This window comes from Gobio gobio (genome assembly GCF_949357685.1).
Source record: "Gobio gobio genome assembly, chromosome: 4".
Taxonomy (NCBI): Eukaryota; Metazoa; Chordata; class Actinopteri; order Cypriniformes; family Gobionidae; genus Gobio; species Gobio gobio.
The window spans coordinates 3,268,448-3,281,387 of NC_137100.1; the positions used below are offsets into that span (position 1 = coordinate 3,268,448).

A 12,940-nucleotide genomic window follows, 5' to 3' on the forward strand; every position below is an offset into this window, starting at 1 on the left:
TGACTTAGTACCTCATATTTTTCACTCTTAGAGCGGCTCATGTTTGAAATGTAGTGTCTAAAAACTATTATAAAAATTCATATTTTGCTTTGAGGACGGAAATGCATAAAGTCCAGGAAGTATATGAAGCCCATTTCTGCCATACTAGAAACATGCTTATGTCAATCATAATTCATTAAAACAAATTGTAATTATGACTTAGTATGACATAATGTAGACTTTATATCTCATAATTGTCTTAGCATGTCATATTTTTGACTTTTACGTTATAATTATGCAGTTTTTCATTCATAATTGATTTTTTTAATCAGATATGACTTAACATCTCATAATTTCAACTTTATCATAGTTATGACTTTTAATTTCAAAATTGTCTTAATACCTCATCATTTCGACTTATTGTTCATAATCATGGTTTTATATCTCAGAATTATGACTTTCAACTTTTGGTCACAATTATGACCTTTTATGTCATATTTGACTTAGTGCCTCATATTCTCGACTTATTGTATCATAATTATGGCTTTTAATCACAAAATGTCATAATATCATATTTGTGACTTATGTCATAATTATGGATTTTTATCTCAAAATTATGACTTAATATCTCTTAATTGAAACTTTTTGTCACAATTATTGTTTTTATGTCATATTTGACTTAGTACCTCATATTCTCAACTTATTGTGTCATGATTATGGCTTTTAATCGCAAAATTATGTCTTAATATCTCATAATTTTGACTTATTGTGTCATAATTATGGATTTGATCTCAAAATTATGACTTAATACCTCTTAATTGAAACTTTTTGTCACAATTATAACTTTTTAATGTCATATTTGACTTAGCACCTCATATTTTTCACTCTTAGAGCGGCTCATGTTTGAAATGTAGTGTCTAAAAACTATTATAAAAATTCATATTTTGCTTTGAGGACGGAAATGCATAAAGTCCAGGAAGTATCGAAGCCCATTTCTGCCACACTAGAAAAGAAAACATGCTTATGTCAATCATAATAATTGTAATTATGACTTAGTATGTCATAATTTAAACTTTTTGTCACAATTATGGCTTTTAATTTCAAAATTGTCTTAATATCTCATAATTTTGACTTATTGTGTCATAATAATGGATTTTATCCCAAAATTATGACTTGGAATATCTCTTAATTTAAACTTTTTGTCACAATTATAACTTTTTAATGTCATATTTGACTTAGCACCTCATATTTTTCACTAACCCCGTACTAACCTCGCCAAACCTTCAACCCTTGGTCCGACCCCTCGTTCTTACGGGCCGGAGTGCCCTTAAGACAGGTGTCCAGGCATGTTGTGGTATTCACAGATGCCTCAGCCACGGGTTGGGGGGCCACGTACAACGGGCATGCAGTCTCGGGTCAGTGGACGGGGCCCCAGCTGCATTGGCATATCAATTGCCTGGAGTTAATGGCAGTACGTCTTGCGCTAAGTCGCTTCAAGAAGCTGCTTCAGCACAAACACGTACTGGTCCGCACGGACAGCACTCCGGCCGTTGCGTACATCAACCGTCAGGGTGGTCTGCGCTCCCGTCGCATGCTCCAACTCGCCCGCCACCTCCTCCTGTGGAGTCAGAAGCATCTGAGGTTGCTTCGTGCCATTCACATCCCAGGTGTGCTGAACCAGACAGCCGACAAGCTCTCTCGTCAGTGTCCACTTCCGGGAGAGTGGCGACTCCACCCCCGGAGCGTCCAGCTGATATGGGACCTTTTTGGAGCCGCACAGGTAGACCTGTTTGCCACTCCGGACTCGTCCCATTGCCAGTGGTACTATTCCCTGAACGGGGGTACCCTCGGCACAGATGCACTGGCGCACAGCTGGCCCCGGGACCTACGCAAATATGCGTTTCCCCCAGTGAGCCTTCTAGCACAGACTCTGTGCAAGGTCAGGGAGGACGAGGAGCAGGTCTTGCTAGTTGCGCCCTACTGGCCCAAACGGACCTGGTTCCCCGAACTTACACTCCTCGCGACAGCCCCACCCTGGCCGATTCCCCTGAGGAAGGACCTTCTTTCTCAGGGAGGGGGCACTCTATGGCACCCGCGTCCAGACCTCTGGAAACTCCATGTCTGGTCCCTGGACGGGACGCGGAGGTCCTAGGTGGCCTGCCACAGGCAGTGGTAGACACCATCACTTCAGCTAGAGCCCCCTCTACGAGGCGCCTCTATGCCCTGAAGTGGAACCTGTTCGTTGAGTGGTGTTCTTCTCGCCAGAAGACCCCCGGAAGTGTTCGATTAATGTTGTGCTTTCTTTCCTACAAGATGGGTTGGAGCGAAGGCTGTCTCCCTCCACCCTGAAAGTGTACGTCGCAGCAATAGCGGCGTATCACGATGTAGTTGAAGGTAAAACCTTAGGGAAGCACGACTTAATCGTCAGGTTCCTCAGAGGTGCGAGGAGACTAAATCCTCCTTGTTCTATCTCGCTACCCTCTTGGGACTTAGCCCTGGTGCTCAGAGCACTTCAGGGCCCTCCTTTTGAGCCTTTGCAGTCCGTTGAGTTAAAAATCCTCTCTATGAAGACAGTACTCCTGACTGCATTGGCCTCAATCAAGAGGGTAGGGGACCTGCATGCGCTTCGGTCTACGAATCGTGCCTAGAATTCGGGCCCGGTAACTCTCACGGATACGTGCCCAAGGTTCCTACCACTCCCTTTCGGGACCAGGTGGTGAACCTGCAAGCGCTGCCCTCGGAGGAGGCAGACCCAGCCCTGGCTTTATGTCCCGTCCGCGCTCTTCGCGCTTACGTTGACCGGACACAAAGCTTTAGGACCTCAGAGCAGCTCTTCGTCTGTTGGAGGCAGCAGAAGGGAAAGGCTGTCTCCAAGCAGAGGTTAGCCCACTGGATAGTGGATGCTATCGTCTTTAGCGTACCAATCGCAAGACGTGCCTTGCCCGTTCGGGTTGCGAGCGCACTCCACAAGGAGTGTTGCCTCCTCCTGGGCGCTGGCTCAAGGCGCCTCGCTGACAGACATCTGTAGAGCTGCGGGCTGGGCGACACCTAACACGTTCGCGGCTTGCTACGCCACTCCCGCCTATGGCCGGATTCGTGCGTTTATCTTCTCCAGTTGTGTTCCCCAGAAATGGTGAACCCTGTCGAGCTCCTCCATCACCCCTTCGGTGTCAGACGTTGCGGCCGTCTGACGCCAGGCCTGCACCCGTATGCTTGTGGAACGTGTGTGTAGGCTGGGTTCCATATGTGTTGGTCCCCTCACGGCGACCCCATATGTGTATTTCCACGGTACCTGCTACCCTATCGGCTAGCCCCGTGTCTTTCCCTTGACAGAGCCCCGCTCTGTCGTCTCTGGGTGTGTTCTTTCCCCCCTGGGACCAGGTTGGATCCACCCCAGAGACTGCCATATGTTGCACTACCCTGATAGGTTAGTCCTTATGAGTATTCCACCTCTCCTCCCTTGGAGGACGTGGCTCCGCAGCGTTCCATCTCCCTGAGACTGGCACGCTTCCCAGCGTTATCCAGTAGTCACGCAGAGTGGGTCTTGCAGGAACAGCAGTGACTGACCTTCCCTGCCGGGAGCCCTGACTCCCACTCCAACATAGGAGTGGTCCAGTGAGCTCAGGCAGGGCGCTGGAAGGGCCAGCATCTCTGGCGTGTTGGTAGGGATCCCAATTCGTCGGTCAGTTCCGACGTACGTCGAACGTGACCGACTGAAAGGGAACGTCTCGGTTACGTATGTAACCCTCGTTCCCTGAAGGAGGGAACGGAGACGTACGTCCCGTCGCCAGGTGCTGTGCTTCCGCTGAAGGGCCGAGTCACTTATTCGGCTCCTCAGTTGGAAAAGCAATATGCGGTACTCCACTTCCGTGTTTATACCCGCGGTGCGGGGCGGTGCGTGGACCGCATGCCAATACAATTGGCTCGTTTCTAATACACTCGAAGTAGACTGGTCTCTGAAGACAGATCCCAATTCGTCGGTCAGTTCCGACGTACGTCTCCGTTCCCTCCTTCAGGGAACGAGGGTTACATACGTAACCGAGACGTTTTCTTTTCTAGTGTGACTTAATATCTCTTAATTGAAACTTTTTGTCACAATTATAACTTTTTTATGTCATATTTGACTTAGTACCTCATATTTTTCACTCTTAGAGCGGCTCATGTTTGAAATGTAGTGTCTAAAAACTATTATAAAAATTAATATTTTGCTTTGAGGACAGAAATGCATAAAGTCCAGGAAGTATCGAAGCCCATTTCTGCCATACTAGAAACATGCTTATGTCAATCATAATAATTGTAATTATGACTTAGTATGTCATAATTTAAACTTTTTGTCACAACTATGGCTTTTAATTTCAAAATTGTCTTAATATCTCATAATTTTGACTTATTGTGTCATAATAATGGATTTTATCTCAAAATTATGACTTAATATCTCTTAATTGAAACTTTTTGTCACAATTATAGTTTTTTTTTTGGTCATATTTGACTTAGTGCCTCATATTCTCGACTTATTGTGTCATGATTATGGCTTTTAATCGCAAAATTATGTCTTAATATCTCATAATTTCGATTTATTGTTCCTAATTATGTCTTTTTATCTCAAAATTATGACTTAATATCTGTTCATTTCAACTTTTTGTCACAATTATAACTTTTTTTTATGTCATATTTGACTTAGCACCTCATATTTTTCACTCTTAGAGCGGCTCATGTTTGAAATGTAGTGTCTAAAAACTATTATAAAAATTCATATTTTGCTTTGAGGACGGAAATGACAGTTGATTTGCATAAAGTCCTTATGTGAATAATAATTCATTAAAAAAAATTGTAATTATGACTTAGTATGACATAATGTAGACTTCATATCTTATACTTGTCTTAGCATGTCATAATTTTGACTTTTATGTTATAATTATGCATTTTTTCATTCATAATTGATTTTTTTATCATGTATGACTTAACATCTCATAATTTAAGCTTTTTGTCACAATTATGACTCTTTATGTCATATTTGACTTAGTACCTCATATTTATGACTTATTGTATCATAATTATGGCTTTTAATCACAAAATGTGATCCCAGAAGTGATCCCAATTCGCCGGTACGTCCGACGTACGTCTCCGTTCCCTCCTTCAGGGAACGAGGGTTACCATACGTAACCGAGACGATTTTATCTCAAAATTATGGCTTAATATCTCCTAAATTCTGTTTTGTCACAATTATGACTCTTTATGTCATTGACTTAGTACCTCATTATTTTTTACTTGTGTCATAATTATGCATTTTTATCCATAATAATAATAATATCCCAGCTTTTTGTCATATTTAACTTAGCACCTCATATTCTCAACATTTTATGTCATAATTCTGAAGGAAGAGGGAGAGTGAAGTAAAGGGAGGCGTCTGAATAGCAGATGTTTCTGGGAGAAGTTTAATCTTCTGTAGGGTGGAGCTGAATTCCTGAGATATTACACCACCAAGGATATCTTCAGCTCAACAACACCTCCAGCTCTTGGGGAGCGTTTGCTGTTGATCCAGTGGAGTAATACACACTGGACTCCACTCATATCACAGATGCCGAGGGTCTTCTCAGGGCTCAGACTGGCCTGGGTTACCCGGGTTGGGTCAGCCAGAGGTTGAAATGCTCCATGTTGTGCTACACGTTCAGGAGCAGATACTGATACGATAACGATAATTACATTATTATATAATGTCATAATTATGCCGTTTTATCTCATAATACTGACTTACTACTTCATTTGGATTTTTTATGTCATAATTGTATCCATTATGTTATATCATAATTATGACTTATTGACATAATTATGGCTTTTTATCTCAAAATTATTGCAAAGTATCTCATAAGTTCGGCTTGTGTCATAATTATGTTTTATCTCATAATTATGACTTTGTATCTCATTTTGACTTTTTGACATCATTTTGACTTAGTATCTCATAATTTCGACTTATTGTGTCATAAAATGATGGCGTTTTATCTCATAATTATGACAGCATCTCATTTTGGCTTTTTATGTGCATTTGTATCCTCTATGAGATTTTTTATCTCATAATTTCAACTTTTTGTCATAACTGTGGCTTTTTATGTCATAATTGACATCTCATAATTGTGACATAGTATCTCCTAAGTTTGACTTATGTCATAATTATGGCTTTTTATCTCATAATTATGACTTCATATCTCATAATTTTGACTTATTGTGTCATAAAATTATGGCGTTGTATCTCATAATTATGACTTAGCATCTCATAAGTTTGACTTATGTCATAATTATGGCGTTTTATCTCAAAATTATGACTTAGTATCTCATAATTTCAACTTATTGTGTCATACAATTATGGCTTTTTATCTCATAATTATGACTTAGTATCTCATTTTGACTTTTTATGCCATATTTGACTTATATCATAATTATGACTTTGTATCTCTTAAGTTCGACTTATGTCATAATTATGCCATTTTATCTCATAATACTGACTTACTACTTCATTTGGATTTTTTATGTCATAATTGTATCCATTATGTTATATCATAATTATGACTTATTGACATAATTATGGCTTTTTATCTCAAAATTATTGCATAGTATCTCATAAGTTCGGCTTGTGTCATAATTATGTTTTATCTCATAATTATGACTTGGTATCTCATTTTGACTTTTTGCCATAATTTTGACTTAGTATCTCATAATTTCGACTTATTGTGTCATAAAAAGATGGTGTTTTATCTCATAATTATGACAGCATCTCATTTTGGCTTTTTATGTGCATTTGTATCCTCTATGAGATTTTTTTATCTCATAATTTCAACTTTTTGTCACAATTATGACTTATGTCATAATTGACATCTCATAATTGTGACATAGTATCTCCTAAGTTTGACTTATGTCATAATTATGGCTTTTTATCTCATAATTATGACTTCATATCTCATAATTTTGACTTATTGTGTCATAAAATTATGGCGTTGTATCTCATAATTATGACTTAGCATCTCATAAGTTTGACTTATGTCATAATTATGGCGTTTTATCTCAAAATTATGACTTAGTATCTCATAATTTCAACTTATTGTGTCATACAATTATGGCTTTTTATCTCATAATTATGACTTAGTATCTCATTTTGACTTTTTATGCCATATTTGACTTATATCATAATTATGACTTTGTATCTCTTAAGTTCGACTTATGTCATAATTATGCCATTTTATCTCATAATACTGACTTACTACTTCATTTGGATTTTTTATGTCATAATTGTATCCATTATGTTATATCATAATTATGACTTATTGACATAATTATGGCTTTTTATCTCAAAATTATTGCATAGTATCTCATAAGTTCGGCTTGTGTCATAATTATGTTTTATCTCATAATTATGACTTTGTATCTCATTTTGACTTTTTGACATAATTTTGACTTAGTATCTCATAATTTCGACTTATTGTGTCATAAAATGATGGCGTTTTATCTCATAATTATGACAGCATCTCATTTTGGCTTTTTATGTGCATTTGTATCCTCTATGAGATTTTTTATCTCATAATTTCAACTTTTTGTCATAACTGTGGCTTTTTATGTCATAATTGACATCTCATAATTGTGACATAGTATCTCCTAAGTTTGACTTATGTCATAATTATGGCGTTTTATCTCAAAATTATGACTTCGTATCTCATAATTTCAACTTATTGTGTCATACAATTATGGCTTTTTATCTCATAATTATGACTTAGTATCTCATAATTTCGACTTATTGTGTCATAAAATGATGGCGTTTTATCTCATAATTATGACAGCATCTCATTTTGGCTTTTTATGTGCATTTGTATCCTCTATGAGATTTTTTATCTCATAATTTCAACTTTTTGTCATAACTGTGGCTTTTTATGTCATAATTGACATCTCATAATTGTGACATAGTATCTCCTAAGTTTGACTTATGTCATAATTATGGCGTTTTATCTCAAAATTATGACTTAGTATCTCATAATTTCAACTTATTGTGTCATAAAATTATGGCGTTGTATCTCATAATTATGACTTAGCATCTCATAAGTTTGACTTATGTCATATTTATGGCGTTTTATCTCATAATTATGACTTAGTATCTCATTTTGACTTTTTATGCCATATTTGACTTATATCATAATTATGACTGTATCTCTTAAGTTCGACTTATCTCATAATTATGCCATTTTATCTCATAATACTGACTTACTACTTCATTTGGATTTTTTATGTCATAATTGTATCCATTATGTTATATCATAATTATGACTTATTGACATAATTATGGCTTTTTATCTCAAAATTATTGCATAGTATCTCATAAGTTCGGCTTGTGTCATAATTAGGTTTTATCTCATAATTATGACTTGGTATCTCATTTTGACTTTTTGCCATAATTTTGACTAAGTATCTCATAATTTCGACTTATTGTGTCATAAAAAGATGGCGTTTTATCTCATAATTATGACAGCATCTCATTTTGGCTTTTTATGTGCATTTGTATCCTCTATGAGATTTTTTTATCTCATAATTTCAACTTTTTGTCACAATTATGACTTTTTATGTCATAATTGACATCTCATAATTGTGACATAGTATCTCCTAAGTTTGACTTGTGTCATAATTATGGCTTTTTATCTCATAATTATGACTTCATATCTCATAATTTTGACTTATTGTGTCATAAAATTATGGTGTTGTATCTCATAATTATGACTTAGCATCTCCTAAGTTTGACTTATGTCATAATTATGGCGTTTTATCTCAAAATTATGACTTAGTATCTCATAATTTCAACTTATTGTGTCATACAATTATGGCTTTTTATCTCATAATTATGACTTAGTATCTAATTTTTACTTTTTATGCCATATTTTACTTATATCATAATTATGACTTTGTATCTCTTAAGTTCGACTTATGTCATAATTATGCCATTTTATCTCATAATACTGACTTACTACTTCATTTGGATTTTTTTATGTCATAATTGCATCCATTATGTTATATCATAATTATGACTTATTGACATAATTATGGCTTTTTATCTCAAAATTATTGCACAGTATCTCATAAGTTCGGCTTGTGTCATGCTTATGTTTTATCTCATAATTATGACTTGGTATCTCATTTGGACTTTTTGTCATAATTTTGACTAAGTATCTCATAATTTCGACTTATTGTGTCATAAAAAGATGCCGTTTTATCTCATAATTATGACAGAATCTCATTTTGGCTTTTTATGTGCATTTGTATCTTCTATGAGATTGTTTTATCTCATAATTTCAACTTTTTGTCACAATTATGACTTATGTCATAATTGACATCTCATAATTGTGACATAGTATCTCCTAAGTTTGACTTATGTCATAATTATGGCTTTTTATCTCATAATTATGACTTCATATCTCATAATTTTGACTTATTGTGTCATAAAATTATGGCATTGTATCTCATAATTATGACTTAGCATCTCATAAGTTTGACTTATGTCATAATTATGGCGTTTTATCTCAAAATTATGACTTAGTATCTCATCATTTCGACTTATTGTGTCATAAAATGATGGTGTTTTATCTCATAATTATGACAGCATCTCATTTTGGCTTTTTATGTGCATTTGTATCCTCTATGAGATTTTTTATCTCATAATTTAAACTTTTTGTCACAATTATGACTTTTTGTCATAATTGACATCTCATAATTATGACATAGTATCTCCTAAGTTTGACTTATGTCATAATTATGGCTTTTTATCTCATAATTATGACTTTGTATCTCATAATTTTGACTTATTGTGTCATAAAATTATGCCGTTGTATCTCATAATTATGACTTAGCATCTCATAAGTTTGACTTACACCGGTATGTCATAATTATGGCGTTTTATCTCAAAATTATGACTTCATATCTCATAATTTTGACTTATTGTGTCATAAAATCATGGCTTTTTATCTCAAAATTATGACTTAGTATCTCATAATTTCAATTTATTGTGTCATAAAATTATAGCTTTTTATCTCATAATTATGACTTAGTATCTAATTTCGACTTTTTATGCCATAATAATTATGACTTTGTATCTCATAAGTTCGATTTATGTCATAATTATGGCTTTTTATCTCATTTAGATTTTTCTGCCATAATTATGCATTTGTATCCATAATTGACTTATAATCTCATAATTATGACTATCATAATTATGACTTAGTATCTCATAATTTCGACTTATTGTGTAATACTTATGGCTTTTTTATCGCAAAAATATGACTAAGTATCTCATTTTGACTTTTTATGTCATAATTATGACTAAGTATCTCATAATTTTGACTTGTTGTCTCATAAAATTAGGGATTTTTATCTCATAATTATGACTTACTATTTCATTTGACTTTTTATGTCATAACTATGCATTTGTATCCATTATGTTATTTCATAATTATGACCCAGTATCTCATAACTTGTGTCATAATTATGGCTTTTTTATCGCAAAATTATGACTAAGTATCTCATTTTGACTTTTTATGTCATAATTATGACTAAGTATCTCATAATTTTGACTTATTGTCTCATAAAATTAGGGATTTTTATCTCATAATTATGACTTACTATTTCATTTGACTTTTTATGTCATAACTATGCATTTGTATCCATTATGTTTTTTCATAATTATGACCCAGTATCTTATAACTTGTGTCATAATTATGTGTTTTATCTCATAATTATGACTTAGTATCTCATTTTGACTTTTTCTGTCATAATTGTGACTAAGTATCTCATAAGTTTGACTTATTGTGTCATAATTATGGTGTTTACATCATAATTATGACTTAGTATCTCATTTTTACTTTTTATGTCAGAATTATGACTAAGTATCTCATAATTTCGACTTATTGTGTCATAATTATGGTGTTTATATCATAATTATGACTTAGTATCTCATAATTTCGATTTATTGTGCAGTAATTATGGCTTTTTTATCGCAAAATGATGACTAAGTACCTCATAATTTCGACTTATTGTGTCATAATAATGGCATTTTATATCATAATTATGACTTAGTATCTAAATTTGACTTTTTATCTCATAATTATGACTTAGTATCTCATAGTTTCGACTTATTGTGTAATAATTATGGCTTTTTTATCGCTAAATTATGACTTAGTATCTCATTTTGACTTTTTATGTCATAATTATGACTAAGTATCTCATAATTTTGACTTATTGTCTCATAATTATGGTGTTTATATCATAATTATGACTTAGTATCTCATAATTTCGATTTATTGTGCAGTAATTATGGCTTTTTTATTGCAAAATGATGACTAAGTACCTCATAATTTCGACTTATTGTGTCATAATAATGACATTTTATATCATAATTATGACTTAGTATCTAAATTTGACTTTTTATCTCATAATTATGACTTAGTATCTCATAGTTTCGACTTATTGTGTAATAATTATGGCTTTTTTATCGCTAAATTATGACTTAGTATCTCATTTTGACTTTTTCTGTCATAATTGTGACTAAGTATCTCATAAGTTTGACTTATTGTGTCATAATTATTGCGTTTTATATCATAATTATGACTTAGTATCTCATTTTGACTTTTTCTGTCATAATTGTGACTAAGTATCTCATAATTTCGACTTATTGTGTCATAATTATGGTGTTTATATCATAATTATGACTTAGTATCTTAAGTATCTCATTTCTCAGATATCTCATATCTCACTTTGACTTTTTATGTCATAATTATGACCCAGTATCTTATAATTTTGACTTTTTATGCCATAATTATGCATTTGTTTCCATAATTTACTTATAATTTCATAATTGTGACTTGTTGTGTCATAATTATGGCATTTTATCTCATAATTGACAAATACTTATAGTATCTTGTACAGTATATTGTGATGATGAATTAATATCTCTATAATATGAATGTGAGCGGTGATTGATAATGCAAAACTTGCCACCCACAATCCTACAGTGCTGTATTTTGAGTCTCCATTTGCTCTCCTGTTTAATGCAGAAGAGTTTCTTATGTGTGTCTGCAGGCAAACACGAGGAGAGGAAGGATGAGCACGGCTTCGTGTCCAGATGTTTCACCAGGAAGTACACGTAAGTATGAGACGGGTTATAATGGGTCTTCATCAGTGTGTGTGTGTGTGAGTGTGTAAGTGACTGGGGTGTGTTGTGCTGCAGTCTGCCCCCTGGTGTGGACTCAGAGAAGATCAGCTCCTCACTGTCTCCTGAGGGCGTCCTGACCATCGAAGCTCCTCTGCCCAAACCTGCCATCCAGGGCTCGGAAATCAACATCCCTGTGAACACAGGCAGCAGCGCAGCGGCCGTCAGCACGACAAAGAAGCCCTGAGCGCGCGCGCGCACACACACACACACACACACACACACACACACACACACACACACACACACACACACACACACACACACACACACACACACACACACACACACACACACACACACACACACATGTTGGGTTTTCATGTTTTATGGGGACTTTCCATAGGCGTAATGGTTTTTATACCGTACATACCGTATATTCTATCCCCCTACACTGCCCCTGCCCCTAAACCTACTCATCACACACTCACACACACACACACACACACACACACACACACACACACACACACACACACACACTGCCCCTGCCCCTGCCCCTAAACCTACCCATCACACACACACACACACACACACACACTTTCTTCTCCTCCGCTCTTCTACTTGAAGTAAAGCACATTGGCTATATTGTCTAGAGAAACTATTTTTAATAATAATAATAATGATGTGTAGAATTTAAACTAATGTCATAATTCAAAAATTGGTCCTAAAATATGATTGGTCTTTATGCAATATGTTTATTTTCTTTTGGTTTTGAGATGAACTATG

At 35.3% G+C, this 12,940-nt stretch overlaps 1 protein-coding gene across 1 annotated transcript in view; it reads left to right on the plus strand.

Moving 5' to 3' along the window:
• hspb1 (heat shock protein, alpha-crystallin-related, 1) overlaps positions 1-12,716 on the plus strand; it is a 14,360-nt gene extending 1,644 nt beyond the window's left edge. Inside the window, exons 2-3 of the mRNA XM_079816286.1 lie at positions 12,082-12,145; positions 12,230-12,716. Coding sequence (XP_079672412.1) covers positions 12,082-12,145; positions 12,230-12,398 — 233 coding nt within the window. The 3' untranslated portion in view covers positions 12,399-12,716. The remainder of the gene's footprint in view (positions 1-12,081; positions 12,146-12,229) is intronic.
• The last annotated feature ends 224 nt before the right edge of the window (positions 12,717-12,940 follow it).